The following is an 18,605-nucleotide window of genomic DNA, read 5'->3' as shown; positions in this document are numbered from 1 at the left end:
TGTTAGGGTTCGATTTAGTTTATGCTGCCGAAGAAAACCCGGACGCTATATACTTTATTTTTAAGAGATAAATCACTTTTTTAGCTTTCTGTGATCGAAACTTTGGTCTAGATTTCTTTATTATGATAATAGCAATTCTAGCATTTTCCTTTCAGCTTTAGAGACACTGCATAATTTTAAATCGGTAACACATGGTTACTTTGTATTAGTGACCTTGATTCTGCAGCTTTAGAAAACTTCAGTCAAAATTCAGGGATGCTAAAGGATTTAAAGTAGATTTCTGTATGTGTAGTGATACAGTTTATGAGTAAGTTTAGAACTTATTTAAAAAGAAATTAACAAGAAGGCGAAATTGAAATAACACTTCCGTCTACAATTGTTGGTAAACCGGCGGGATCAACGAACGTCATGGGACATCGGTATGAAGGAAAATAATATAAAATTTGATACAATCATCAGTCGACATTGCTCTGCATTCGATAAAAATAATTGTCCTGCAATAAGTAACAAATAAAAAGATATACCTATTAATTTCTTTTGCACTAGTGAAAAACAACAAAAATGTCAAAACACTGAGAAGTTAAAATTAATTTTAAATAGTTTTAATGCTTAGAATTTAAATCTATGCTTTAGATTAGACGTTTTGATAGTTCAAATGCCCTTGACAGTTTTTCTGAATTAAATACTAAATTTATTTAAAAAAATCAGCAAAATTAACTTACTGGCACTGATATTCTTGACCACAAAAGTAAGGCACTTGTAACACACTGTAATTTCTTCCCTCCAGAAAAGTGCACTCAGGATCTGGTGTCAGAACACAGTGTTCAAATTTCTGAAAACAAATGTTTTCTCTATGAAACAGACATATCTGTGATCTAATATCAGAAAGGCAGTTGCAACACAATGCATTAGTTTAGTATAGATAGGCATGCTGCAAATGGAGGTAAAATAATCTCAGAATTAAACCATTTTAATATTGATATTTTTTTTAACTGCAGGTTTTAATTTTTTAAACCGAAATAAAACATGCATTTGGAAGAGAACCATACCTATGTAAAACATACTAAGAGCAAAAAACAAGCTTAAACTAGGTTTGTATAATTAAAAAAAATAAATAAATACTAAAATGCAAATGATAAAAATTCCTAGGATCTTTTTTTATGACTGAAGCAGTTTTTATTGTTACAGATAATGCAGTATTTTAATAATGCTTCATTTTGGGTTTAGTTTGAATATTTTTGTAATATCTCTTTCAAAGTGCGCATAAAAATAGTTGTAGTGCACACAAAATTAATTCACATTCCTCTTAAACGTATATGCAGATCAGTATTTGATACATGTGTTAAATTTGTTATAAAAGCATCACTTGGGTCCATTTCATATTATTAGATACTTGTTTTTGAAAGCAAAAATTAATTATTCAACACAAATCTATACACTTTGTGTCTCCGATATTATTTATATTAACGATTTATTTATTAAAGGTTCATAAATATATAAATACAGGCATTTCTGAATTTTTTTTAGAAAATGAGTTAACTTTTTAATGACTTAATAAGAAACTTTTAGTCTTCGTTATAAAAGAGTAGAATTCATCCCAAGTTGCCATGATTTTAGTTTACCTCTTGAAGCTAAAGAAAAATTTCTTTACTTTACATTCATGTATGATTTATAAATGTTTTAGTTTTACGAAAGGCCTTTTGTTATAATAGCACTGAGAATATTTGCTCCATGGAGGGTAGCTTTCTTAAAAGACTTTCTAATCAACACATTTGTCAACAAAATTATTTTGTAGTCATTCTATTCTCGTGACAGGAACAGAAACTGAGAAGGTACCTGTGATTTATGTTTTTAACCACTTTGCTTCCGTGATTATGTGAACATTTTGATATTTACAAGAACATTTATAGCAAAAGTTATCTTACAGATTGATCTATATTAGTAAGTCCGAGTTTTGTGTTCTTTATTTCTAAACATCATCATTTTGATTCATCTCATAAGAGTTCACAAAGAACGCACGAAATTTTAATAAATTCTACTAAAATAATGTAATGAGTCCATTCTTAACGCTCTTCCCTTGCATATTTTTCATGGTAAGCTTAATGACAAATCTTAATTTCCTTTAACAGTCCGTAAGTAATTGGTCTCAAATTGTCGGCTTAGAAATTCCTCCACGAAGACATCCTTTCCCTTACACACATAACCCTCGAATGCTTTGCCATAATTAAATAAACCAAATTAAAACAACCCAAACTGACAGTCCCGAGGCAAATTTACATGAACCGCGAATATACTTTTCGTAAATAATCAAGGCTATTATGGCAAGAAGTTGAAGAAAAAGTTTAAAATTATAATAGTTTGGAGGTGAAATTTATATTATTTTAGTTACCAAAAACGAAGATTAAACGCCCCAGAAGATTTAGAAATGGATCTAACTAATTTACAATGTGATACAAATCTTATTCAACGATTTGAAGATACAGATTTGATTTTTACTCGTACATGTATAAAACCTTCAGTTACGAATTTTTGCAATACGAATAAACGCTTTGCTTGAGTACATTAATATGCGAATAGTTTTTTCTGCAGCTGAAAATGAAAAAGCTCAACTGACAAATGAGCACCTACAAATCTGGATGAAGTAGCTTCTAGTAATTTTTTTCCGAGGTTACAAACTTGATCAAAATCTAAATGCCATGAGGTGCTACAGCTAAAAATTGTAGTAAGAAATAAGGAAGCTTGTTTACATACAAATGTATGTATTTTTTTCTGTATGCGTCGAAGAAATATTTAATAAATAAAGGAGATTGTGTTGTCATTATTTATTCTCAAGATTTATTCAATTTGAAAAATTTTCGTAATTTGTTAATTTTTAGTTCAAGTAAGTTATTTAGTGGTCAATTTAATATCTCAGAATTATTTGAAATTCATGTTAATCTGAATACTTATTATTTAGCTGTCAATACGTTTGAATTACAAAGAGTCACAAACAGAAATTTCTTGGAGATTAAGAGCTTTTAAATTTCAGACAGAAAATAAGTGTAAATTTCAATTCTTCTTTCTTTATTGTTACTGTTTTTATTTGTTTTGATAAATATTTAGTAAACAAGAATATAGTTAAAAAGTGCTATTCTGTTAAAAAAAAGAATTTTGTTCAAAAATTTCTGGACCGTCAGCTGCTTTCAGATCGTGGACTCGGGCCGTATATAAATTAAGTTTACGACCACTGGTCTAAAATAGTTTTATAAAATTCCTCACACCCAATTTTAATTAATTTTTAAGTTAATCCAATTTTATTTATTATTATTTTTTAATTTTTAAAGGCTGCAATTAAAGATTTGCCAAAATGAATACGAAGTAATTATTTGAATATTATTTACGAAATGCGTTACTTACTTTGTTTAGCCAATAAGCACTAGGTCGAATTTTAGTCTTATTTTGCCTGGCTACCATTCGACGATAGAAGTATGAAGATATGATTCTTTCTACAGGCTCACGAATAATGTTGATGTAAATTGGGGGAGTTTCACCAAACCTGTAAATATATAGATGCTCTGTTAAGCATAAACTGTCATGAATCACTAATTCAGACATCATATATCCTTAATATATTATCATCGCATACCGTATATACAAGGGATCCACTAAAGTCCGGAACCATCCGTTGAACTGCCGACTGTCTGCAGCTATAATCATAAAAGTGGTATCTAGCTATAATCATATAAGTCACTGTGAGCTACTAGATGAGACCATTTACAAAGCAACCTGGTAGAAAACGGCCCAGTTCCTACCTTAAAAACAGTACGAGATAAAAGGAAAGAGTGATTTACAAAGTTGTAGTACGAAAAAACACCTCGTGGACATGAATGTAAAGAATAGGACGTTTTAAACGCGTATATACTTGTTCGCGATTTCTTTTGCTGTGACGTGATGAAAGTATAAGCAAAAATAAATAAATAATAAAAAAAAAAAAACACTTATCAAAATATACCTTTATTTTCGATGTTCAAACTTCTTTTCGTCAGCACATTTGGACATTTGTGAAAACTTCACATTACGCCCGTTGTAGTATAGCGGGTGACACGTTTTCACAAGCACCTGCAATACGGCGTTGAAGGTCCTATAATATATGTGGAGGGGTCGCATACCTCTGCTGTTTGATGTATCCCCACAGGAGAAAGTTCATTACGGTTAGGTCGGGTGAACGTGGAGGTCACTCTTCAAAGTCACCATAACGGATTATTTATTCTCTGAATTCCTCCGGCAAGTACCGCTTCACTGACGATGTCTTGTGCGCATGCGCGCCATCATGTTGGAACCATCTATTCCCAAGCTGAAGCAACGGCAGGTTCTCAACAAAATCGAATATTACGTCTTGCAGAAGTTCTAAATATTGTGTGACCGTTAACGTAGTCTGGAAAAATATTAGGCCAAATAGCCTGTTATTGTAAATTCCTCACAAAATATTTATCGAAAATCGTTATTTGATGTCGAACGTCGGCAGAACATGATCGACTTTCCAGTGCCCAGCGGTATTCTGCCTGTTGTACATTTAATTCCGCGAAAAGCATGCTCATCCGTCCACACTATATCTGCCAAGAATGTTAGCTGGAGCTCTATTTGTTTCGTGACGAAGTTGTACAATGCGTAACGTCTTTCGGCATCCCCGTTTCGTAATGCCTGATGAGGTGTTGGCCGGTATGGATGAACACCCAATTAGCTTAAGATTTCCAAGCGCGACTTTTTGACAGGCTACAGTTTTTACTTATTTCTCTTCTGCTGCTGTTCGGATATGTGAACTGTGTATGATAATAGATCTTCCGGTTGTACTCTCATCCCTACCTTAGTTGGTCTGCTGGATCGGCTAGTCACACCACATGTCTCCCTTTAACGTTTCACAACCTGTAGAATGGTTTTTGTGCGAAGGATGCAGTCCTGCAGGAAAAAATTGCTCACACAACCGCGTTACCGATTGTGCCTCGCGTCCACATTCAACGGGACGTGGAATCATCTCACAATAATCATTTTTGGAAAAACGCTCTATGACCTTGAACTATATACAATCCCAAGGAGGTATCTCTTTTATAGCTGTCTCAGGTGAACTAGTGTCACATTTCATACACTTTTTGCATAATGCACGAATTTCGCACACCAAGCTAAAGTTACGTTGAGTCGATGTGTTTTGCGACGGGATTGTGCACGATCTGCATATTGTCTACTTTGTTTATAAAAACAATCAGTACAAGGGCGCATTTCTCTGAATTTGAACCACAGTCCTCTTGACTGTGAATTACACGCGATACCATTGTTCCGCTATGCCAGCTCGTATAAATAAAATTTAAGATTAATCATAGATAAGAACTACATAAATCTGAGATTTTGCCTAAATTTAAATTTCATCAATACCTAGCAAATACAATACATTTATCATGTAAGAGTTTAAAAAGTATTTCTTAAACTCTTCTCCCCGTATAGGGACTGCCGAACTATTGGAAGCACTATGATTAAAAAAGTTAATTTTGTTTCTAGCGATTACATGAGAACCCGTAAAAGTGACTTCGTTTTTTGAATGATTATTTTACATATATTCTGAAGGTTGTGTAAAATTGAAAATTTCACTTATGGCTTTCAAAGTTAGTTCGGAATCAATTCAAATTAGTAATTTGATTGAGTTACAAATGGTCAGCCACATGACTCTAATAGTTTATCCTTAGTTCGAATTCCGATATCTGAACGGGCTAGCTGACTATCAGTTGTGGTTGTTTGGCAGTATTTGTGTCTGGCTGTTAGGTACGAAATTAATATGTGTGCACAAAACACATTTTCAGAAAATGCAGTACGAAAGGAGCTGCATAATCAAAATATCTATAGTAAAGCTATTATGTTAAAATCTCTTGTTTTATGAAAAAAAGGGCGAAACAGAAATTACACTAGTTTTAAGGATATGAAACGGTAAATGTTGATGAATAGAAAAAAACAGCGGAGGATTACTATCCAGATTGTCAATTTCTTACAGTAAAATATGGTAGTGGTTCAGTTATGTATTGAATAAACCCAATTATAACTTTATAAGGTAAATTAAATAACTGCGTCTATGTAATTATGTTAAGTGACCATCCCCATTCAGTGACGCAGACATTATTCTCTTCGGGTAAGTGCATTTTTTTCAAAATGATAACTCTTCCCATTCACCAAAATCAGATCGTTCAATCGTTGTTTGTATTACATGAAATTACACATTTCCCCTAGCCTGCATAACCTTGAGACACAAACATCATTGAACCTTTCCGGTTTGCTTGGGAAGATTGAACGAACTCCTGCTATCTCTCCTAGCATTTTTCAGAGCATTACAGAAGCTTTGACAGAAGGATGGTATGAAAAACATATTGCCATTTTGCTATCATTCAGAACTTAAACTGGATTTGGAGCGAATTTTATAATTTATCTCAACGATGATACTGGTGTATTTAAAGAGAAAGGAACGCACACAAAATACTTACTCGAGCATTGATATAATATAAAAATATAAGTAACGCCACTACACTGGATCAATTAAATTTGATCATATAAAAATAATTAATGGGAAATTATAAACAAGAGAAAGGCGTGGATTTCAGAACGTTACAAATATATCGTAGTAAAAACATTTACAGTTGTATGATATGTTCGCACTAACTTAACTGACTGTTGATCCTATTAATTAGTTTTGCTACTTTCATTTGTAATGCTTTTGGCAAAATGGAGGGTCCATCTCTTTGGAATTTTCGAAAGCCTCTCTTCTTATACATCTTATGGATTCATTATCCCCATCAAGATATGGCTAATATTCTTTAATACTTAGTTTATGCCTCTCATGACTCCGATTTTGAATTCCCGATGCTGCAAACCACATCGAACTGCATGTGAGAAGACTGGTTCTGTGCAACATGCCTTAACTCTTGAACAAGGATTTATAGTGTACCTGTACGATAAACAATAACTATCCGCATAAGAAATTTATCCATTCCTTCGATGGTATGACAGGACCATGGAAGCAGGAATAGCTCCTTCCTTCCTTCATGGACAGAACAAATAGGATCCTTCAAGTCAATGAGTTCGTATTCGCATAACTGTGGCCGAATTCTATTCAACACGAGCACTAATTTTTCGGATAGGTAATCTTCAATCTCAATATATTGCAGTTCTCCGGAGACTCCTATGATCAAAGTTTGAATCGTTCTAATATGACTTTTGTATTCTTGACGATATGTAGCTCAGGCCGTCTGTGCATAAAAATTCCAATAATAATGTAATTTCCAACACTTAATAGTCATTCCCGAAACATATAAATTTGTAAGCGTATTGTGCTATTCAAGCATTTCCATAGCCTTCGGAATATGGAAATTTCTAGCCAATACGATGTAAAGTGTAATTACAGATGCACTTGATTGTACACTTTTTTAGTATTTAACAGCTTGGAGCTGACCAGCAGTTTAGTGACTAAAGTTACAAAACACTGGCAGTTTGCCCCTCCCCCTCCCCGAGTTGTATTTTGAGTGGTTGAACAGGTTGGTTGCATGAGATCTTTCAAGGTTTTCCTCATGTATAACATAAATTACCTTAGATTAATCTCATAATGCATACATAAATCTCATTGGGCACATAAATTCCTTTTGAATGATCTCATAATGATAATCTCATCTCATAATAAATAACCTTACTTTGCATAACAAAAATTCCTAACATCCGTTTAAAAGTTTTCAAATTGCTTCCCATAGGCAGATAGTTTTAGTGCGTTTTTGCCAATCAATTCAATTAACCACCAATTCACATCAGTACATACGTATGTATGTTGTATTCTTATCTGTCTCCAGCTTTTCTTCTAAAAAGTACTTTTTTTCACGGTACATTCATTCTATTTTTCCACTGATCTTAGTTATACTAAGCTTACAAAATATTTTGTAAACTACTTACTTGGTGAAGTTGATGAAAAAGACATGCCGATCGAAACTGCAAGGAGCTGGAGTATATTTCACCAGTTTCACCAGTCTGCGCTAGCAAAAAGATAAAAAATTTACTTAGACTGCATGAATAAAATATGAAGCATAATACAATGATGTGACATATTAAAGGAGTTTAATAGTTAAAATAATGAAGGTGATTTTTCAACTTAATAATGTATGTAAAGAATTTTTTTCTCTTAACGCGGAACCATGAGGGTGATATACAGGGAGATTCTTGCCTGTTAAAAGCCATTCTTGTAATTATGTACTGTTCAGAAATAAGACAGACAAGTTAAAGTAGAAGAAAAGTCTGTATACTTAATCATGAAGACAATGCATATTGATAACATATGATAAATTTTTGTAAATAATTGCTATAAGACAGTGCAGCAGAAGTTAAACTATTAAGGCTTAATTCTGAATGTATAAGATATATTAACTACAGCTATAACTTTGTTTCAAAGTAAACCTTTCAGTATTTACTAGAGATGATGTTGGTAGATGTGAAATAAATAGAACTGTTTTATCTCTTAAAAGTGATCTGCCTTGAGACACCTATGTGAAGAGATTCCATTACAAATTATTACATATGGTAAACCTTGAAAATATCCGTGCATCGGAATCTTTCTGTCTCCGGGATACGTATTTCCATTTCATGCTTACGAGTAAATCTGGAGATCTATGATGTCTTAGCGAAACTTGAACGTAGTGGAAAATGTTGTGTCTCAAAACATGAACAGTTTCCTTTTATGGTTTTGCCCCCTACTAAATTCGCCATTTTTTTCCAGCGTAGTTCCCCCCAAGTCCTCATAAATCGCTAAATGTTCTCGTGCGCCGTATTATTTGAGTTGAAGAAAATAACGCCGTAGGATAAACCTACATCATTAACTATTAAGTCACATATTCCATAGCAAAGCACACAAAAGTTTATGTTAGTTATATTCCGGTTTTGTTCAAAAGCACCTTAAGAATACACTCCCAGAGTTAAATACTTTCTTTCTTTGCAATCACTAATCTTTGAAGAAGACTTTCGGATCAGCAGATTTTTAAAGAGGTCCATTCCACAAAAATACTATACCCAAGGTGAGAAACATCAAATCTTATCAGAACTTGACCAGTCAGTTCAATATTGTTATGAACTTTGTAAAAATGTAAATAATTTTAGCGAAATTGTATGTAAATTGTACTATCTCTTGCGTGAAAGGCCTCAGAATGCAAAGCATCGCCGGAAAAATAGGCGTTCAGGGTGAAGTTCACGTAACACTGAAGTAAATGGTTATCTTGCGGAGATAGTGTCAAGTTGGTGCTGCTTTTGGAGACTAATTTCTGCAGCCAAATTTGGAAAGAATCTCCAAAAATCGCTAAGATTAGTCACTTTTGGAAAATTTCAGTTTAGCTCAGAATATTAACGCCAAGTTTGGCGAGACTGGAGACTTTCCGTTCAGCACAGCGTATTGAGAGATCACCGTGACAGCTTTCGCTTTGAAGCTCTTTACATTGTTTTGTGTTCAATGTTCTTAACAGTTTGAAGTAATAACTTCTGATTGTGTTCTGTCATACTGAGAGGAGCTGTAGAAGTACTTTTGTGTGAAGTTCCAGAACTATTAAGTGTTTTTGGAAAATAAATTTCATCAAGCTTTCATCGGTTCTGCGTGCATTCAACCCATTATGAATCGCACGCACGGAACAATATGATGGCTGATTTTAGCGAGTTGAGAAACAGATATTAATTCAATAATTTTGAAAAAAATGATTCTGTCTTACAGGCCTAAGAGCTTTTATTCAGCCTTCAGTGCTGAGGAAGTCAAAGTTCGAGCTCTATAACTTTTTGATCGAGTAGCGCACTACAAATGTTCCGAAACCATCTTCAATGATGAAAAGTGCTATTTATCTCTTAAAAACTTCATTGGTTATGTGCATCGATTGGATCACTAAATGTCCCCATGTGTCAGTGCAATATTATGTCAGTAATGCCTTCATTGGATGATACTTAAAGGATTTATCTAGTATTTTATTTGGAAATCATTTGGAAATTGCTTAAGGATAGAAGGCTAAGGTTTTTCGCCAAGCTAGTAACCCAATTCATATTTGTCAGGCATCTGTTATTTAGAAAGATTTTCATCAACATGCGATTAATGTTTTTTTTTTTTTTTTTCTAGAGAAGTGATTCTTTTTTTTTCTACCGAGAATTTCTTTTATACCATTCCTGAAAAAGAAACCATCATGTCCCATCTCTGAAAAAGAAACTATCATACTTCCGCTGTTTTCCTTTCCTTCTTCCCTCATCATTAGCTGAGGAGAAAGATGAACGAGCGCTCATGTTTTGACAACAAGCTCCGAATCCACGGTTCAGTGGCACCGACACTTTACGAAGCCCTAGCATAACGAAACAAAATACGGAGGATGAGTAGCTGCATAAACATCATTTGCAAAAGCGAAACGGGAGTTGCAGTGCAGTGGTTTATTTTAGGATGGATGATTCGATAAACACGCCGTCTCCCCCCTCCACAAAACTGAGCGTCAAACAGCAGAGAAAGTTTAGAAGGCATCCAAGCACAGCCTCTGAATATCGAAACATCTTTTAAAGCACAGCTAGGAAAGTTTGGCGTCACAGATGTGGAGTGTGGGACATATTGGCAACAGTTGGCATTAAAAAAAAGGAGCGAGAGAGAAAGGGAATTTGCACTAACTCTGCTTTTTCAACCTCCTTTTCAAATTACTACTGGAATATTGTACTTTAGTTGTCACTTACACACATAAAAATACGCAGGTTATCCAAACAGAAGTCTTCGAAGTAACCTCCACACACATAAAGTCATATACACAGACATTGCAATAAGTATCAAACAAGTATTCCCCGCTTTACGATAGTTCGCTTTATGGTAATTTTATTTTTAAGAAGTAGATGAACCTTCTCTAAAACGAAGGGCCCACCAGCGGCCGAGTGGTAAAGTCGCTGAACACTGGTAGTTCGGTCTGAGGTTCGAATCCCGCGAACGGGCTGGCTGCATGGGTGTTTTCGTGGTTTTCCCCATGTGTAACGTGTATACGAGCCAGTTTCCCTTAGAAAGTCCTCCACGAAGGCGTCCCTCCCCTTAGGCAGATAGCCCTCGAGACTTTGCCGTGGTTAAATAACCTAACCTAACCTTCTCTAAAACGCCTCCGGACAGTTTCGGTCTTCTGTGGAACCGGTAACTACATAGAAACCGGCAGATGGCAACACACCGGATTATCTAATTAAAGGCTTTTGAAATCAGCCGAAGAAAAATATCCGAGTAGAAATGTGGTATATTGATTCATTAGTAATCTTACATGAATAAAATTAACAGCTAATTACAGAATACAAGATAAATACCGAATAATCTAGCAAAACCAATTAAATGAATAAAGAAATAACAAATTATTCTAAATATAATTTTCTAAAACTCACTGTATACAGAATATGTAAATAATATTTTTAAGTAGGAAAAATAGATCTTTCGTGACAAAAACTATAGAAAAACTAAATAAAACTTTACATTGTAAATTTTTAATAATTTCTAAAATACTCACTGCTTATCAGGGCTTAGATTCAGCCGAAGCAAGGTTTCAGTACTTCTCAGACTTAAACTACTCCCAGTAGTTCTCAGACTTAACTAAGATGAGTTGCAGTATTTTAATTTACTGTTTAACTAATTGTAATTAATTTATTAATTTTTATTTAATAATTTACATTTTATTTAGTTTTCATTTATTATTTAAAATGTCCATTGGCAGGAATTTTCAGAAAAATGAAATTTTAGTTTGCGCAACTTTAATCATAAAGAAAATATTATTATAAAAATCATACAAAAAATTTGCAGTAAATTTGCAACTTTTATTTAAAAAAGCGGTAATGTTACTCGTGTCCTATCATTCTTTAAGCTACACGTGCCCCCTATTTAGTACTAAATGAGTAACAATTCTTGCGAGATTGAAGCTATAATTACAGGTATGAAAGCTTATGTGTTTTGCAATGGAATCCTGGCGGAATGTCACAGGTAAAGTAGGTAGAAGTTGACAATATTTGTCGTGAAAGGAATGTCGATACCGTCTCTCTGGTCGAAGCTCACGCCACTAATGAAACTTTGAGAAAATTGAAGGGATATAGTTTATTCTGCATGGAATAGAAGAGACAGGTTGTAAGTGGAATACTAATGGGAATAAAGACTACACTAGTATCGAGATTTATTGTTTTAAAAAATGGGAACAATGGACGATAAGACTGAAACTGTAAAAATAAAATGTTGGGAATATGATAATCATTTTAAGATTTATTCATTATACAAGAAGCACACACCACATTATATGCTGTATGCATACGGGTATTACGAATCCGTGCGCATACAATTTTTGATCTCAGGAGCGTCATACGTAATACATCGAATGGTTGATAAAATATATTTTATCAAAAGAAACACTTCTCGAACTTTCCACAGAAATACTGATAGATGTTCACAGTATCACAGAGTATAATCAGTAGTTGCACTTCAAACTACTAAGAACGTTACACACAAGGCAATGCAAATGCATCTAAAAGGTGAAGCTTTCACAGGTGTCTCAGTACTCCGAAGTGGCTCTGAACTAACAACTCACAACTAAGAAACTGATGCTCTTTCCGGCCCTGCGTAATTTTCCCTGACGGCCGAGAAATTTCTAGCACTTCTTGAAATTTCTGGAAGGCATAAATGGGCCGGATACGGTTACAGTTGCATATTGGATCAATTACAGTTATTCAGTTACAATACCTATTACAGTGATACAATGACGGGACAAAATGTCATCGAGTTTGGCGATTTATCACCAAATTTGGCGACAACAATTAGTCGCTAAAACCCTGACCGACTTGGCGATATCTGGCCGATTTAGCGAGATAGCCATTTACTCAATGTTAAACAGACTTGCGCCTGCATTCTTGTTTTACCGGCAGAGCATCGTCTCTTAAGATTTTTCATCTTCATTATATAGAAAAAAAAATGCTACAATTTCACTAAGTTATCTACTTATGTACAAAGTTCGTAACATTTATGGAGTTCCTTGCAATATGACTCTGATACAGGAGCCAATGTTACCATCATCCGAAAAGATTTGTCTCAACAACTGGCAGAAACACTTCTAAAGGACATCGCAAGTGCTTGGGACTCTTCTACCTTCTGTCCGAAAGATAGTCAGTTCAACTGGATTTTGCGTCAATAATCACCACTTGAACAATATTACGAAGAAATATAACTCCTCTCTTCCTAGAACCAACTACATTCTGGACACTTTTTCTGGGAGCAAGTGGTTTTCGACGCTTAATTTTGACAAACAGAGATACATACTGATTTGAGAAAAGACGGCATTTCCTACCGGACAAGGACATTGGCAGTTCAAGGTGATGCCGTTTGGAAAATATAATTCGCCGGCAACGTTCGAACGCCTCATGGAGATCATGTTGAGAAGTCTTTACCACGAAGCTTGTCTGATGTACTTCAGTGACATCATCTTCGGGAAGAGCTTTGAAGAACAACTAGAAAATGTTGGAAAGGTACTTCAAAAACTAAAGGAAGCTAATCTAAAATACTCACCAAATGTAAATTGTTCAGACAGGACTTAACTTACATCGGACACGTCATCACTGCCGAAGGTGTGTGTACGGATCCAGAAAAAATATCAGCAGTTAAAGACTAGACCCGCCCCGAAAACATCTATCAACTGAGAAAAAAAAACAATCACGGTTTGAAGTGATGGTGACCCGGACGTGATGCACAATTTTGCAAAATGCACAATTTTCCACGAGAGCGAGTCAACTTCGCGCCGGAGAAGATGAAGACCCGATACGACACGAGAGCGAGTCAACTTCGCGACGGAGAAGATGAAGACCCGATACGACACGAGAGCTACAGGACATTGATTTAACAAAGGCGACAAGGTATGGTTATGGAATCCGATTCGTCGGAAAGGACCCTTTCTTGTAAATTGCAGTCACAGTCCTTACACAGTCCTAAATAGGCTGAACGACATCGTAGTTCGGATCCGTAAGCTATCAAATTCTAAGCCTAAAGTCGTTCATTAAGATGGACTAGTCCTTTCCTATGGCCGCAGTACATAGTCTCCTTAGTGTATGTAATGTAATGTAGTACTATTTGCATATAAATTTGTAAATTATTTTTTAACTTAGTGACATTAATTATTTATTGAAATGATTGTTTTAGTATTGCACTTATTCCTTAGTTGTATCTAGTGATTCTTGCCCAGAGATTGTAATGCCCGGGACGTGCAGTCTTTAAGAAAGGGACAATGTTACGAACTTTGTACATATGTACTGTAACAGCTTTAAATAATATTAAAATCTTGTAGTTTAATTAATTTAAATAGATGAACATTAAGGTATTTGTGAATGGCAATATTTGAAAACCAGACTCGAGTGCCTCGTGCGACTCTCGCACGAAGAATGTAATTTATTTTTAAATGTTAGAATATATTTTCTCTTCTTGTTTGTACTTCGCCATTTTGAGTGTTAAATAAAGCTTTTTCTGTGTTCCATCATTGGAGTTGCTTCATATTGCCAAAGAAGTATCACAGTCTTAATTATTTTGGAGGCACCGACCGAGATCGAATAATCGTGCATATTTTTATTTTATTAGTTCATCACTGAACATAATATTAGTGATACCAGATTATTACTTCCTATTCATATAGAATTGCTTTATTTTATTTTATTAGTTCATCACTAAGCGCAATATTAGTGATACCAGATTATTACTTCCTGTTAATAATAAATTGTCTTATTTTATTACCGTATTTGATATTATATTTAATATTCAATTTAATTGTCCAGACGATAGATATATATATTGCTCTATGTTATTATTCTTATTTTAATCACAATTAATGTGGTAGAGAGAATGAACTTCATATAATTTAAATATTTCATTTTTGAGCTATTTTGAGGAAATATAAGGAACACAGTGTTTGCTAATTTTAAACATAGAAACAATGTCTTACTTAGGAAGAGCTCGTAAGGAAAATTTGCAAAATCTCGCGGCTGAAATGGGAGTTCATGTGACCGCAGATTTGAAAATAGTTGATTTAAAACAGAAAATTGTTGAAAGTAGAGATTATGATGAAGTCTTCGTCAAAGGAGTCTTAGACACAATAATAGAAGAACGGAAAGAGAGGGAGGAAAGGGAAAGAGTAGAAAGGAAAGAGAGGGAGGAAAGGGAAAGAGAAGAAAGGAAAGAGAGGGAGGAAAGAGAAGAACGGAAAGAGAGGGAGGAAAGAGAAGAACGGAAAGAGAGGGAGGAAAGGGAAAGAGAAGAACGTAGGAGACAGGAAGAAGCAGAAGAGCGGAGAAGGAACGAACAGTATGAATTAGAGAGATTAAGACTTGAAGCAGAGACAAAGTCTCAAAATACCGGACAGATCCGGCCAAAAACGGAGCTGCGTCACCTTATGCAGAAATTCGATGACAAGAAAGGAGATATCAGTCTATATTTGCTATTGTTTGAAAGGCAAGCAGAATGGGCTAAAATTGATAAAGAAGAAATTGTATCTCATTTACTAGGACTACTTCCTTACGAAGTAACCCAGTTAATAGCTAGAGAACCCTCCGATAAAGCTAAAGACTAAAAACACGTGAAAAATTTATTGTTAAGACGGTTTAAACTAAGCCCGGAAAAGTTTAGGCAGAAATTTATGAAACATCAAAAGAGTGCCGATTACACAAGGGTGGATTTCAATTATGAAATAGAAAATTATTGCAAAGAATGGGTGACTAGTCTAGGAGTTAAGACTTTTGATCAGTTGCTAGATTTGATGGTGATTGACCAACTTAAGCGTCGAGTTCCTTCTGAAATTCGAGATCATTTTCTTGATGAGTGGGTAGAGATGATTTCATCTAAAAAATTAGCTGAAAAACTTGATGCCTATGAAAACGTTTTCGGAAACTTTAAAGAAAAGCCTTTAGTGGATAGGCAGAAAGAAAGATACAATGCGTTAACTCAAGGTAAATGGAGTTCAGATAATAAAAATAAAACTGAAAAAAAAATGTCATCAGGATTTAATACGCAAAGCTGGTTTCATAGACCTAGAAGTCCACGTCCAGATGATAAATATGAAAAACGAAAAACGCCACAATGCTATCAGTGTGGGTCCTATCAACATTTAAGACCCCAATGTCCAAAACTTAAGAATAGTACTGAATCTCCTCTAATCTTAACAGAATTAGCGCAAAACCAGAGGATAAATTTCTATTACCTTATACTAGTATGGGTTACGTAAATGGTCATAAAATTCCTATATTAAGGGAGTCAGGTGCTAGTATTCATATAGCTTGTCGCAAATACATCACGCCGGAAATGCTGACAGGTGAAAATGTGTGGGTGCAATAGCCATTAGATTTGAATCCAACCTGTTTACCATTGGCTGAGATCGAACTAAATTGCGATCTTGGGCGAGTAATAACTAAGGCTGCCATTATTAGAAATGAACTCGACAAAGGAAGGCATTTATTAGGCAATCGAACTTTTGCACTGTTGAATAAACAAGGAAAGGAACCTGATAGTTGTCCTCACCAGGTTAATGCTGTCTCTACTAGAGCTCAAAAGAAAAGAGAAATAACTGAAGAGAAGATCTTGGAACCGATGAAGGAAGAAAATAAAGCATCCAGCGATGTTTTTGAAGAAGAAAATAATTTACCGGAGCTAAATTCGGAAGATGAAACTCTCATGAAACTGGTAAACATTGACTCAGAAGAAATTGCACAACTTCAGCTTGCTGATGAGGAACTGTCTAAAATCATCCAAGAAGTTAAGGAAGGAACATGCAAAAATGAGAACTATAGTCTGACAAGAAAAGAGCTTTTAGTTAAAAAAACGACGGATAAAATGGGCTTTGAAAGACAGCTTGTCGTTATACCTGAAAAACTGAAGCCGTCAATTATAAAGATGTGCCACGAAGGAACTTCTGGTCATTTAGGTGTCAAAAAGACCAAAGACCGACTTCCTAGATATTTTTACTGGACGAGGTGTTACAAAGAAACTGAAGATTTTCTAAGAACCTGTGATGCTTAACAGCGCGCTGGAAAAGGAAATGACAAAAAGAAGGCTCCAATGACATTAGTACCAGTAATTTCCGAAATATTCACTAAAATAAATGTCGATGCCGTCGGTCCGCTACCTATTTCAAAGACTGGAAAAAAATATATTATTACAGCTCTGTGTATGTCGTCCAAATATCCAGATGCTGTTGCGGTGACAGACATTTCTTCGCCATCTGTGATTGATGCTTTCCTACAGATTTTCAGTCGTATGGGTTTCCCAAAAGTGATCCAAACAGATCAGGGGACCTCTTTCGTCAGTGCTTTGACAGAGGAATTTTTGGAGCGTTTCGGCATTAAACATGTAAGAAGCTCTGTGTATCATCCGCAGAGTAATCCCGTTGAGCGATTCCATAGAACGCTAAAAAGGGTGTTAAGAGTCGTATGTATAGGAGCGACTTCGGATTGGGAGAATTATCTACCATCAGATCTTTTTGCTCTCAGAACAGTCACACACGAAAGCACTGGTTTTACACCAGCAAAATTAGTTCATGGCAAAAACCTACGAACGCCAGTCACTTTACTTTATGAGCAGTGGCTAGAACCGATTGAAGAAAGTAATAATGTTGTCAGTTACGTTTTCGAACTTATTAATCGAATGAAGAAATGCCAAGAACTTGCCGTGGAAAACATGAAAGAAGCTCAACAACGGAGGAAAACATGGTACGATCGAAACGCAGTGAAAAGAGAATTTTCTAGAGGAGATTTAGTTCTTGTTTTATCAACGAATCGTCAAAATAAACTAGAAGTACAGTGGAAAGGACCTGGAAAAATAGAGCAGAAAATTTCAGAAACCAATTATATTGTAAGTTTCGAGGAACAAAATGAGCCAAATCAAGTATATCACATTAACATGCTTAAACCATATTACAAAAGACCAGAAATGATTAATATGATAACTGAAGTGGAAGGAGATTTAGAAATGGACATTCCTCGTTTACCTTCCAATCCAAGTATATTAAATTTCTCGGACATCGTAGAGGAGAATGAACTCGAGAAAAGGTTGAAATCCGAGCAAATAGAAGATTTACGAAAGATTTTATGGAAATATTCTGGTTGTTTTTCAAATAATCCTGGACTAACAAACTTAGTTTGTCACGATATTGAGCTATTAAATAACGAACCAATACAAATAAAGCCATACAGACTGTCACCCCGACAGACTGAAATTCTCAAAAGGGAAATCCAGAAAATGCTCGATCTTAAAATTATAGAGCCGGGAGAATCGGACAATACATCTCCCATGATCCCAATACATCTCCCATTTGATAGAATCTTCATCAAAGGATCCTCGGCCTTGTATTGATTATCGTAAACTCAATGCTGTTACTAAAACTGAATACTATCCTTTGCCTAATATTGAAGAACGTATCGAAACTGTAGCAAAAGCAAAATATATTACCCTATTAGATTTATATAGAGGCTACTGGCAAATTCCGTTAACAGAAAGAGCCCAAAGATATGCAACATTTGTAACTAGTTTTGGAAGTTTCAGGCCTCTACGTTTACCCTTTGGATTAAAAAAT

At 35.0% G+C, this 18,605-nt stretch overlaps 1 protein-coding gene across 1 annotated transcript in view; it reads right to left on the bottom strand.

Annotated features, from left to right (window-relative positions):
• LOC118191142 (uronyl 2-sulfotransferase homolog pip-like) overlaps window positions 1-18,605 on the bottom strand; it is a 115,919-nt gene that overhangs the window by 17,951 nt on the left and 79,363 nt on the right. The window contains exons 5-7 of the mRNA XM_035361942.2: window positions 7,954-8,033; window positions 3,397-3,535; window positions 723-832 (exon numbers count right to left, since the gene is read on the bottom strand). Of these exons, the coding sequence (XP_035217833.1) occupies window positions 723-832; window positions 3,397-3,535; window positions 7,954-8,033 (329 nt within the window). The remainder of the gene's footprint in view (window positions 1-722; window positions 833-3,396; window positions 3,536-7,953; window positions 8,034-18,605) is intronic.

The sequence above is a fragment of the Stegodyphus dumicola genome, chromosome 7 (genome assembly GCF_044657685.1).
Source record: "Stegodyphus dumicola isolate Sdum_Otavi_A_Nest chromosome 7, ASM4465768v1".
Lineage (NCBI taxonomy): Eukaryota > Metazoa > Arthropoda > Arachnida > Araneae > Eresidae > Stegodyphus > Stegodyphus dumicola.
This window is presented reverse-complemented; position numbering and strand designations above follow the sequence as displayed.